At 32.9% G+C, this 13,673-nt stretch overlaps 1 protein-coding gene across 1 annotated transcript in view; it reads right to left on the reverse strand.

Annotated features, from left to right (window-relative positions):
• SPEF2 (sperm flagellar 2) overlaps positions 1-13,673 on the reverse strand; it is a 47,224-nt gene that overhangs the window by 9,610 nt on the left and 23,941 nt on the right. Inside the window, 10 exon segments of the mRNA XM_042825864.1 lie at positions 617-776; positions 1,581-1,767; positions 2,594-2,754; positions 5,006-5,143; positions 5,670-5,808; positions 5,900-6,027; positions 8,075-8,214; positions 9,296-9,453; positions 10,832-10,940; positions 12,682-12,938. Of these exon segments, the coding sequence (XP_042681798.1) occupies positions 617-776; positions 1,581-1,767; positions 2,594-2,754; positions 5,006-5,143; positions 5,670-5,808; positions 5,900-6,027; positions 8,075-8,214; positions 9,296-9,453; positions 10,832-10,940; positions 12,682-12,938 (1,577 nt within the window).

Genomic DNA, 13,673 nt, shown 5'->3' on the forward strand with positions numbered 1-13,673 from the left:
TTAACATATGATCTACATTTGCAAGACGTGCTAAGACTGCATAAAACCACGCCAACATATTCATTTGTTTTAAAAATTAAAAAAATTAAAACAGCTCTCTAAAATGTATTTCTGAATGGAATATCATTGCTGAATACAATTGTCTCTGTCGTGAGTCAAAACAGATGGTTTCACCTTAAAATTTACCATTTTATAACAACTTGCATATAAACAAGCTTGCTCTGAGTGATAGGTGTTCCTTCTGGAGAAAATCTTGCTTTAACCTACATAGCTATGTATAGATATTATAAAGGTATTATTTTATTATGTTGCTTTGAAGGTTGCATGAAATTCCGCATGAAAGATTTCATATCAACTTTCGAAGTTCCATTTTGACCATTAATTCTTAAAAAATAGCAACAATATCACATATAACTAAAGAAACCCAACAGTCATTTAACAGCTTTTGCATTCCTTTATGACTATCAACTTTTCACACTTTTATATCACATTTAAAATTTCAAGGAAAAAATTAAATGCAAATTAAATGTCACAGGTTATCCCTTTTCATATGATTGTCGTATCTATGTTTCAGTAATTTCAAGCAGTCCTATAACAAAGTCAGTATTTCAAATACCTTTCTTTTTAGTAGGTGATTTGGGGGATTTTTTGGTGTCTTTGGCATCCTTCCCAGTAGACCTGCTTAACATTGTCTGAGAAGACTTCAGATCTTCTTTCACTTGTAGCTGCTTTTCTCCTTCTTCCTTCACTTCTTTTGACTGTACTTCTGTTCTTACCTATACACCATATTCACACAGTCAAATAAATGTTATCAATACTATGCAATTACTGTTTTAGATAGACTAAATTTACTGCAACTACTTGCTATGACAAACATATATAATTAAGAGATATTTTAAGTAATATATTGATTATGTTATGATTATTTATCAAAAAATAAAATTATACTGAAAAAATTAAACACAATAACAGTAGTTCTAATTCTTGTAACCTCACTAACTTCACTGAAGGGAAAAGTGTGAAATATAAGAATCAGATGTGAAATCTAAGAATGTAAGCTACTATAAGAGTGCAAAAGTCTGTGTGTTTTAAAATGACCAAAATGAAAAAAAAACAACCTTGAAACCAACGATCTGAAAAGCAACATGTTGTATTAAATTATGTATAGAAGAGAATGTTAACACAGCTTTTGAAGTTGTGAAAGTTGTGAGTAAAAGTCGCATCCCATGATTAAACATGTCCTTTTCCTATTTCTACTGAGGAATAAGGGAAAAGATTATCATGGAAAAAGCAAATATATAAAACCAACATTCAAAGTATTTGATAGGGTTCAGAATGAAAATACAAAGGCACTGCAGATCTTTTAATATACAGGTCTTAACACCATTCATACAGAAATGCAAATATTTTCAATGGAAATATAGTGGATGACGTTAATTTGAGGCATAACCACTGCTAGTTGAAAACTCTCTGTGATTCAGCATTAGATGTGAAACTAACATACACATTGTAATGCATGCTGAATGGAAGGCCTTTACTGTTTTATCCATAGATATCTATTTAAATAAAACAGTCCCTACCATATCAGATACTGCTGTTACTGCTGTTTGCCATGTATCAGAAATAACATTTTCATCTTTCCCAAAAGCAACCACTACATTTTCAGAAGAATTCTCATCCTTAACACTCTTCAGTAGAGTTCCCTTGCTTTTTGATTTGGTAATATTTGTTTCTGGTGAAGGCAGGTTATAAGGAACTAGAGGAATTCTGAAAAATAAAATACAAGGCGTAAATCACATTCCCCTTTCATAAAGAGGTAATTTGTTACAACATTAGAGAACATGTCAAGACAATGAGAATGCTATTTGCAAAATTTGCTGTAGTAACAGAAAAAGGACGGACTTATGACCAAAAGAGGTAAAACATGTGGATGACAGGAAAGTTGGCTAGTTTAAAAACAGAAGATAAGGAGATAAATGGATGGATAGAACTAAGTCAAATGACTGTGTGATTTGATGATATATTCCAAATGAGCTAGAAGCATAACCTCATTACTTTCTAAATGAACTGTAAGTAATCGCAAAAGGTTTTACTGTTGATGGAATTTTTGATATTCTGAAATTATTTAAGAGTATCCCTTACTTTTAATGTAGAACTACTGTTCCTAGGATGTTCTGATTTACATTTGTTGTTACTTGAGTAATTTAATTATGTTCATTTGTGCAAATTTAAAGCCTATTGATGTTCTAAAATAATACTAGCTTAGTTTTGTGATAACTATGCTGAAAGCCATCAGCAATACTGAGTAAAGTAGGAAATATTCCTATAGCAAATTTCTTTCTAAGGCAGCTTTCAAAATGCTTTATAATTCAGAGATGTACTAGTGAAAATGATTAGGTTTAATCAGTCAAAATTTAAGAATAAATGAATCCTATAAGATGATACAAGATCAATTATTTAACTATAATTACTATTTAAACAATCTTATTTCCCCATTCTTTGAAATATGCCCGCATTTATTTCCACATATACCCACAAAGCCATGAGTGCGTTATAATTGTTGATATTTGTACAGTTAATAGTGTATTTCTACCTTCTTGATTCATTCTGATCTTCTTTCTGCTCTTTATCGACAATATCTAGCAATGGGAGTCTAGTAAAAACTTGTCTGTCTTCTGTTGGGATTTTTCCTTCCATTGCTCTGTAGTAGTCATGAAGAAGTCTCTTTGTATCTTGAAAACGATCCACTTCAACCTCAATAAGAAAAGACAGAAAGACTGAAATTCAAAACAAGTTCTATTACATTTTTAAATACATAGTGGCAAAAGCAATTACAAATAGTAAGAGTAATGGGGAAAACAATGAACAACTACATTTGTTTGAATTTTTATACTGTATTTAATGCACACTTTTACTCACATCAATGTCCACAAATTTACTTTCTTAATTTTCACACAAGAATTTCCAACAGTAATAAAATTCTCATTAGAATAGGAAAAATATTTGCAATAAATAATGTTTAACACATTAAATTTAAATATATTTGGATTTATATTTATTTCTATACTAACAAGTACATACAAGTACAAAAAAATTATAGAAATTGCTTCATTTGAAATAATCAAAATCCTTGTTAACATTAAAAAAAGAGTTAACTCATAAAAAGAGTTAAATGATGGAAAAGACAGTGTAAAAGGTCATACAGTTTATCCTTGTCAAAGAGATCAACAGGTTTTATGAGCTAAGTATCTCGAAGACCTTTTTCTGCAAATTCTCTCAGGAGAAATCAAGTAAGATTCAAAAAACATTTAACACCTGTCATGTTTTGATTTATTGATACAGACAAATGTTAGCATCTAACTGCCAAAACAGTACAAAATATTCATGGGAAAATGCACAAAACCACATTCACAAAACAAAGAATAAAACCTTTGTGGTGTAAAGCAGCTCTTATCCATAAGCAAAGAAGAAAATATCTTCTATTACAGTGCACAGAGAAAGGTGGAGAGTAATCTGATTTAACCTTACTAAAGTTAAGATGTTCTTAAGTAGAATTTACACAAATCTATTGTTTATACAGTAACAGAACCACGTGGGGGATACATTTAACTTCCCACAAAAGGAGATCTCAAGACCAAGGAAGCCTATTTCTGACCGTTTCTCAAACAAAACCATAACATATATTTTACATTTTTAGTTTTGCATTTTCAGCGTTAATTATTCATTTAATTATTTAATTTGGGGAACTATGGTGTACTGTTATGAAAATAAAAAAGTAGGGGCCTCTTAGGGAGGGAAAACATAACTACTATGTATTTTTAACACATTAGTCATCTCAAATGGCTTTTCTGCCACTGTGATGTTATTTTACTTTCACTTACTTATTCATATGTTAAGATAAAGTTTTTAAATAGACAATCATATAAATTACAGGATAGTAAGGATATATAGTAAAACAATAAACCCTATTGTTTTAGTCTTTATTTATGGCATTATTTAGGCTCTTTTAAAACAGAGTTAATAATTTCCATGCTATTGCAGATGAATGTATCAGAAATTTTATTCAGATTACTCCAACACACATCTGAGATAAAAAAGTGGCTCCCTTGATTGTTAAGCCAGAAGTGGTTAGGCCTGATTTTTCAACCAAATTAGCATAGCATGGCATGTATTTAAAACACTTTTTTCATTGCCTCCTTTAAAGTTGCCCAAACCTTCACAACAAGGTCACTCCATTTACAGACAAGTTTGTGCATTCCACCCCTAAGCCTAATTTATGCAGTCACAGAAAAATAAATCTTACTTTACTTCAAGAACTGAAGTAATTCATGGTCTCGCTGAATGAGAGGAAAGGCATAATGTGGGGAAGGAAAGATCTAACAAAGTGAAGATGATTTCATTAAAAACTTGTGAAAGATTTGAATGAATTTTATCAAGGAAAACAAACATGATTTTCTCCAAAAAACTCCTTGCAACTTTTTTTTTAGACAGTAGGTAAAATTTCAAGTTACAACTGATAGAATTTTTTGATTTGGGAAATACAAGACAACCTGAACAGTAGGGAGGTCTACAACAGCAGTAAATTTTGTAATCCACAAAACGGATATGATGTAAATATGATTATGGATGTATAAACAGTTCTAACATCTCTGTTACAAATCTCAAAACATTCACTGGACTGATAAAACTCAAAAAGCAGCAATACACATCACAGATTGAAAATGCTTGACAGTGGACAACAGTAATTGTATTTTTCTTAAAGTTTTTTGCCTATTAAATGGTTAAACATGATGAATGCCATCTAATGCCATCCTGGTCTCTAGACTAAATATCTCTAGGCTTTCTAGGCAGAGTTAGAAGCAGCATGAACATTTGCTCATCTAATTCTTGATTCCTAACATATTCAGAGCCAAATGCGTGAAACTCCTCTGAGGCTTACTGTCTTTCAATTCCAATTCATTGTCTCCTTCAATTGCAAAATCCATAGTAGAGCTCTGTACCTTACCTGCATAAGTGAAAAAAAATGGTTTATTGCAATCCCCTTATGATCTCGCAACCAGCCATCATTCATGATATCAGTACGTTCCTGCTCTGCTTCTTCCCTTCTTTTATCACAGATATCCCACAGAAGATCCCTTAAATCCTAAAATAAAAAATAAAATATGAGAAATAACTACGAAAAAACTGTAAATACATTTTTTTTTTTTACTATTAGAAACTATATTTTTGCCTGTGCATGAGACACACACTCATTTATTGTAGGCGTTGTTTTTTCTAAATTGTTATAAATGTCAAAGCCTGGTCCAAGACTTCTATGATTACAGACAGATGACAGAAAACAGCTTTACAAATGAATCTGACAAAATAATCCAGAGGTCTATGATAAACATAGAGGACAGAGTTAGGCTTTTCCCAGGCAGAGAGCTATTGAAGCTAGACATAGAATTAGAATACAAATAGCTAAGCTCATAACAGTGTCAGCGACCTTCCACTTAAATGGTTTGATAATAAATGCAAACATAAAGAGAAAGGGGATATGCAATACAAACAATTCTGAGAAATTAAGTCATAGCTTAAACATTATTCTATTTACAAGGCTCCATTCCATTTTTTGCTTTAACAAGGATAGTGCTTCATAGGTCCTATTGTTTCTTCTTCAATTTACTTACAGTCAGTCTTTGGTGTAGTTCTGCTTTTGTTTCCTCATCTTCCCTCAGGTCATCAGAAACTGAATTAAAATCTGATTGCCACTGGGATACAAACTCCTGCTTATGATCTGGATGCTTTAAATAATCTTGGAAATTTTTTCTGTAAATTATGGCAAAAATAATGTTACAAAACAATGGCAGAGGAAAAATATAAAATATGGATATTGAAATACTAAGCTATTTCTACTCACCTAATATCTGCTAAATAATGTATCATGGAGTACTGTTCATCCCTTAGACATCTAAGTACAGTTTTGATGGTATTCACATACACATTTTCTACCATTTCCCAGTAAGGTACTAAAAAATCAGGTATCTCCTGTGAATATTTTAAAAAACATCAAAATCAATACATTTCTTGGCAACTCATTTAGATATATCATTAACAAATAACAGATTATTTCATGATATCATACTACTGACTACTGACTTCTTTCATTTATTTTGTTTTGGAATCATCAACAACTTATTATAAACTTATCCAACAGAAAGTTACCCTGTGCATTTCTTTGAAAAAAAAATGTGGCAGTATTCAAGATGAATAGGAAGTTCCCCAAAAACACTGCTGATATCGGTGTTTTTTGATAGATTCATAAATTCAGAAAGTTGTTAGGCAGTACACGACTGTTTAAACTAGTAGAAATTAAGAGTGACTGTTGAGTGTTTCAAAAGCAACATTTTACTGACTGACTGTCAAAAAATGCCAAAGAAATGCATGACAAGTGGAAAGGCAACAAGATGAGTTGCAGACTTTAATCACTCAGAAGGTGATTCAGAGTATGCCAGTTAACTGCAGTCATAAAGTCAAAACTGGAAAACATAAGGAACAGAATACAGAACAAAATACAAAGCATCATTAAGAATCCTTCAAATCTGTATCTCAGTTACTGCATGCAGACCCATCTCCCCATCCAAAAGAATAAAGTTAAAAAATCAGTAAAGCTAGAACAGACAGACCAAAAGGCAAAAATCATGACTGAATATATGGAATCATTTCTGCATGAGTAGAGTTAACATTATGTCTTGATTTGAAAAGCATCGCAGAGGCAAAATGAAGTAGGAGTATGTGATAGATGCCTGTAACATCACAAATAATTTCACAGAGTGAATACAGAATTACTATTCATTGAATCACACAATACAAGAACTTAGGGTCATCCAGTAAACCAAGTAAAATAGATTTAAAGCAAAGTGTTATTTCTTTTCTCTTCATAAAAAGCATAATTATACAGGCCACATGTCAACAGTTTATGGGTTGGTTTGGCCCCGTTCTGTGACTTGCAGGGTGAAGGGATTCACGAATCCACACTTCTGGAAAGGGAAATAGGGGGCTCCAAATTATTAAAAACAATGGCAGCGATCTGAGGAGAAACAAACTAATTTTCTAAATATGGTATATCAGAATGTAAGATAACACATTATAATACAATATACTACGATATAAGTAGAATTGAAGCTAATAAATCAATTATAATGAGAGAGGGAGTCCAAAAGGTGGAAAGGTCTTGCTATAAAACTGAGGTGAGATGCACAGTCGGGTCAAGCAGCAGGGAGGAGAGCTGAAAAAAAAGGGAGGTCTTGTGACCTTGCCAGAGGTGATATCTCCTCTCTAAATGCAAGGTGTTCTGGGGTATGCAGTTCTTCTTCTCTTTCAGACAGGTGCCTGGATTTGGAGCATTAACTCTTTAATGCCCAGTGCCATGTGATATTATCATGTGGAACACTGATAACCAAAAATCATAAAACCACTAAATAATCACATAAAAACACTATACTGCGGAGACTATGAAGTAAATTGCTTCCAAAAAAAAGGAGAAAAGACAATCATGGAAAAAAATACTGTTGAGATTTACTGAATACAAAGATGTACCTATAAACTTACATCGGGAATCCCATACATTTCACTTTACTAGCAGATAAAAAGATGTCCTGGAGAGTGTTAGAGGAAAGTATCCTAGGAGAAATATCAGTGCACACTCTTGCCATTCTTACATTCTTTCTGCAGGACCAGTGCCCAGCCACCGCCAAAGGCAAGAACCTGAGTAGATGGGTCATGAAACCTGAGTAGATGGGTCATGACATGACTCCAGGAAGCTTGTTTTGGCCTTTGTGCACTGTTCTTCAACATCACTGTGAAGAACTTAGCAAAAGGCAATGATCAAAATTTTCAAGTGTATTTCTTTCTTATATATTTTGGTACGAAAAAGTATTTGTACTTCTAGTACAAATACACAGCATTAGTGTACTTTTCACTGTAAAATATTTAAGAAAATAATGTGCTGAGAAAAAAAGTTTAGGTAGAATATGCATAAAACATAAAGGTAAATATATACTTTGATATCTAAGACTTTTAACCCTGAAGGTACCTTGGGAAGTGGCTCATCTACATAAATCCATTCACCCGTTCCTGGCTTAATCAGTAGTGGTGTCACAGGAATAGGAGAAAGCAGATCTTGAGGTTTAACTGGCAAAGCCTTTTCGTCTGGTGATTTTTCTCGTACAGACCCTTGTGTATGAACACACAATTAGTACCTCCATAATTATTTTAAGTATCAGTAAACAGAAATAGATATTTATGTTAATCTGACAAATTCAGACTAACATAAAGATTCAGAGTCTCATCATTTGTGTATTTTTCATAAGAACATATGCTGAGCAATTATGTGATGCCATAGTTTTTAGAAATCTGTTTCCAGTTAGATTGTATTTTGCAGGATTGCTACTTTTCCAAAACCATCTCTGTGAGAGAAACAGTAACATAGTGAATTAGTATGATTATTCAAAGCATTCTTTACCAGGTAAAGCAAAGTCATTGGTGTTGATACAATTCTTAGATTCATTAAAACTATCATGATTTCAAGGACACTGCTTAATTAAGAAACAGTTGTAAGCATGGTTTCCATGTGAGATTGAGAAAGAATAATGTGGTGAAGGCCACATCAAGTCTTTCTTCTAATAACTCTGAAGAAAAGAGTTATTAAAAATCTAATCCTTGTTTACTGGATACAACTTTTTCTTTGGAATTCATCCTTTTCCCTTCTTTTTAAATGATTCTGTTGTATAGGGTTGTATGCACATATGTTAATTGCATGGATTAAGAAGAAACATGCAATAAGATGCACCAAAAGATGCAAACACGGCGTACTGAGTTATCCATGTTTTTACATTTCTGATAAATGAGTATATGTTTATAATGGCAAATTATCCTTCCTTTGTCATTGTGCTATCCCACACAGTGTTGATGCTAGCTGTAATATTTAAATCTGGAAGAAATGACTGAATTTAGTAATTCTTCAGTGAATTTAAATATATCCAACTGACAGTTTATTTTAAATATTTTGAAATCTTTTCTCAAATTATCTTTATAGCCATGTGAAACTGGTCCATATCCTGTGAAATGTAAAAAATACGACAGAAAATTTCAAAATTCCAGTGCAGTTATCAATAACTCATAAATCCCTGAAGCCTTGTAGGTATGGTGAAAATGCTAGTTTTTCCACATAGTTTTATATTTTAATGATTAGTGTTATCCATCAAAAACAGTCTTTTCTTAGTGAACCGTAAAAAGTAGAAAGGGAAAAACTTACTTTTATTCTGCTTTTTGTCAATTTCTTCAATCAGAATTTCCTTTACAGTTTTGCACACAATACTTTCTTCTGTCTCTGCACTGACCTTCACTAGAGTGTTTTGATGGTCTGAAAACCAGTTCTCTAATTCTGGCCATGTGTCTAGGAAGCCTGAAATTCTGCAAAAGTCATATTGGTGTATACCTCTAAAATAGAACAACTGAAATAACTACAGGAAAATATTTTCCCATAAACAAAGGAAAGATCACAATATCTAACCTAAATACTAAATACTATACAATACTAAAGCAAATCTAGGCAGTACTTTTGAAGATATTTAAATTTTCAACGACATAAACCCCCTCAGAGTAAGAAAATAGCTCTTACTCTTTCATATCAGAAGTTAAGCCTATGTTTTCTTGCATCATGACTAAAATAATTATAACCAATAATATGATAGTCTAAACTAGTTAATATTATCAAATATTTAAAAGCAACTGTGTGCTCATGTGGCCAAGAAGGCCGATGGCATCCTGGCTTGTATCAGAAATGGAGAGGTGAGCAGGACTAGATCCTGCTCCTGTACTCGGCATTGGTGAGGCCTCACCTCAAGTACTGTGTTCAGTTTTGGGAACCTCAGTACAGAAAAGACATTGAGGTGCTGGAGCAGGTCCAGAGAAGGACAACAAGGCTTGTGAAGGGCTTGAGAATATGTGTATGAGGAGAGACTGAAGGAACTGGGGGTGTTTCACCTGGGGAAAAGGAGGCTGAGGGGAGACCTTATTGCTCTCTTCCAATATCTGAAAGGTACTTACAGAGAGAGCAGGGTTGGTGTCTTGTCACTGGTGACAGATGACAGGACAAGGGGAAATGGCCGCAAGTTGCGCCAGGGGAGGTTTAGGTTGAATATCAGGAAAAACTTCTTTAAAGAAAGGGTTGTTAAGCACTGGAATAGGCTCCCCAGGGAAGTGGTTGAGTCACCATCCCTGGATGTGTTTAAAAACTGTTTGGATGTGGTGCTCAGGGACATGATTTAGCAGAGGGTTGATAGTTAGAGTAGTATGGTTAGGTTGGGTTGGACTCAATGATCTTTAAGTTGTTTTCCAGCCTGAATGAGTTATGATTCTATGACCCTATGATTTAAAAGCTAAAGTTGCTGCTCTTGATTTTCCTCTACACACAAAATTTAACAATAGCATTATAATTTTTTTTAATCTAATGATAGAATAAAATATAGAAAACCATGAGAGGTTCTCTGAAGTACATACATATATACATACATATATACATATTTTATTTTTTCAATTCATACCTGGAAAAGAAATTTTCCTTGACAAAATACCTTGGAAAAGCAAAACATAAGAATTCCTAATTTCTAAGATTATTTACATTGCACCAAAAATCTATGCACCTCTTAGACTTCAGTCAGAGAAATTCTTAAGTAAGATCTTAATATAAGGCACTCATAGTGCAATCGTAGATCACATAAGAGCTTCAGATTAATTCCATGCCTAATAATGTGGCTGAAGTAACTTTATTGTACTTAATATAACATACCTATGCAGCACCTGGTCCCTTGCTAAGTCAGTCATCTCTTCTACGATTTTAACATCTGAATTTTGACCGTTGTCCTCCTGTTCAGTTTGAGAGGACTTTGATTTATCTGCTGAGGAAAACAGCATAAATGAACATATGTTGAAAAGGTAGCTACAGGACCTAAATAAGATAACTACGTTAAAAGAAAGCTTTTAGATTTCCTCGATGTTACATCTCTTCCCTTAAAAATTTAAAAGCTTTCTCAAAGAAAGGAAAGGACAGAAATAAATCAGAGAATTACTAAATAGAGCTGGGTAAGAATTCGGAGACTTCTGTTTGAATGCAAAGTCAATTATAACAATACATTTCCCAACTGATACTTTGCAGTCATAGAAAGCTGTAGTTGTAGAAATGTGATGGGTGGGCAGTTTCAGGCATATATATTCTTACAGTTTGAAGGCTTTTCTGTTTTTTTTTTCCAGTCTAACCTGAATCTTTCTTTTAGTAACTACTCGTTTCCAGAATGGATAGATTTACTACTGTATCTGAAGAAAAAGTATCCTCTATCTCAGAGACTTCTCAAGATTAAAAAATAATACCAACACTTTAATCTATTAGAAATAATTTTTTATAGATTTCTGATGTGTTTTTTTGTTTGTTTGTTTCAATGACTTTTTCTATGACCATGGGACATCTTAAGAAACAATATCTTTTTTGGATTCCTGAGACTATATCATGTAGTATCACATCTTAAAGATGTTTTGGCACAAAATGTCTTAAAACTAACATGAATATCAGTGCTAATACATACATCTTGATGGTATAGTTAGCAAAACCTCCAACAATTTGCATCATTCTCATTTCCGCCAACATATAAAAGCAAAACAATGTTCAGCTCAAGCCATGTGCTATGTAAGTGCTGCAGTGAAAACAATGAAGAGTAACCCCCTTATAATCTAGACAATATGGTAAATATTTGTGAAAAGAACTTGTATTTTGCCAAGATGAGTGAGAGCAATGAAAAATAAGTAGTCCAGAAATAAAACAGCTTTCAAAAACCCTTTGTTGCTTTTGCCATTTTTGTCCAAAATCAACTATTTTTGGTTGTTCATTGACTAAGACAAGACAAAGGCAATAATCAATGGGGAATGAATGTTGGCATTTCTGAGCAAATTAAAAGTTAGCACATCCCTTTATTTACTCTTCCTAATGTCTCTTTCCAAATGTATCCACTGGAGAAAAACACTAATTAGACATGCTCATTTGGAATGAGTAATATTTCTGCAGCTGCTGTAAGTTACACTTTTCCCAACTGTTTCTTCATATGATAGTTAACATTAACCACTGTGCTACCCTGGCTTCAGTGAAATTTCAGGACGAAAAAACCCACACACATGAACTTGCACACTTATAATCTGCCTTTGACTGAAACAAACGTAAGTATTCAGGATAACTTGGAAGCACTCAGGATGATATTTCAAAATGAATGGATGAGATTACATGAGGTAAAAAGAAATGGCAAAATAATGCTATTTTGTTTGAATTAGCATAATGTAAGGTTAAAATTGTTAAGTACAAATAAAACCTGAAATAATGCTTGGAATTAATGTGTTGCTTATATTCAGTCATACATCTTTAGACAAGCGAACAAAGGTAAAAGAGGTCTTACAAATAAGAGTAAAAAAAAAATCTAACTTCATAATTATAAAAAAATACAAATATTAGTAGTTTAAATTAAAATACACAAATTGCTACCATATTGCAAAGTACTCACATTTCAGAAGCTTCCATATTTATAACAATTTTCATATTCCCCTTACATAAAAATGTGCTTTTCATTTGACTTCGTTTAAATGTAGATAGAAACTTACGCTTCAAGCTAGCCAATCGTTTCAATACTGTGATGTCTGAAATATCCAATAATACAGAAACATCAAATGCAGGTATGGCAACAGGAGGCTCATTAGGAGTTCTAGGATTTGTAACAAGTGAGAGCTTTCCACAGTTCACATATTTTGCTTCCGTTTCATCTGAATCAATCCCTGTACAGGCTTTTTCAAATAGCCTTGCCTGATTAATCGTCATTGGAAATCCATCCAGAATCCATCCCTTCTCTGGTGGTGTGTGGCTAAAAATAAACGAAAAATGACATTTGCAGAGAAAAACTGATAGCATAAAATTAACGCCTAAGGAAGAGCTTGTCCTAGTAGTTTATTCTGAATGACAGCATCATGATCAAAATAGCAAAACAATGAACTTTATGGCAGAAATTGCATGAAAAGGAGCTAAAAATGATAAACAGAACAATATTTGCTTCTTGATAGTTTTCAAAAACAATCTTTATAGAGCTGTACTGTGATCAGAGACATAATTTCATTGCTTTCAAAAAGTGCCAACTTCTGCACTGAAAAAACAAGTAGTAAAAACTGTTTTATAACATTAAAGTACAAATGGGAGTAAATATAACTTAAATGACATCCGTGTGAGAATTTAAGAGCTAATTGCATATGAGCATATTTGAGATAATTTTCTGTAATGCAAGAAGAGAAAAAAACAAATAATTGTTGAAATATGAATGCTTGTATTATGTATCTCACATTAAATCTAGAGGAAAAAATACTAGCACATTCTGAATAGTTGAAAACTGATAAACAAAATATAGACATTACTTACATCTAATGACTATGTGATAGTTGTTTATTTTTTTACTTACTGCAATGGTGTACACTAATGCTTTTAAAATATAGGGCTGGATTCTATTTCTTTCAAATGAGCATTAAATCACTGATCAGTCCCACTTTCCCATAGCACACTCCAATTTTCCACTAATGTACTGACTAAAGAGAAATGACTGAATCTGGTC

Source organism: Centrocercus urophasianus, unplaced genomic scaffold (genome assembly GCF_019232065.1).
Source record: "Centrocercus urophasianus isolate 14NV4802_14NV808 unplaced genomic scaffold, USGS_Curo_1.0 seq_25, whole genome shotgun sequence".
Classification (NCBI taxonomy): domain Eukaryota; kingdom Metazoa; phylum Chordata; class Aves; order Galliformes; family Phasianidae; genus Centrocercus; species Centrocercus urophasianus.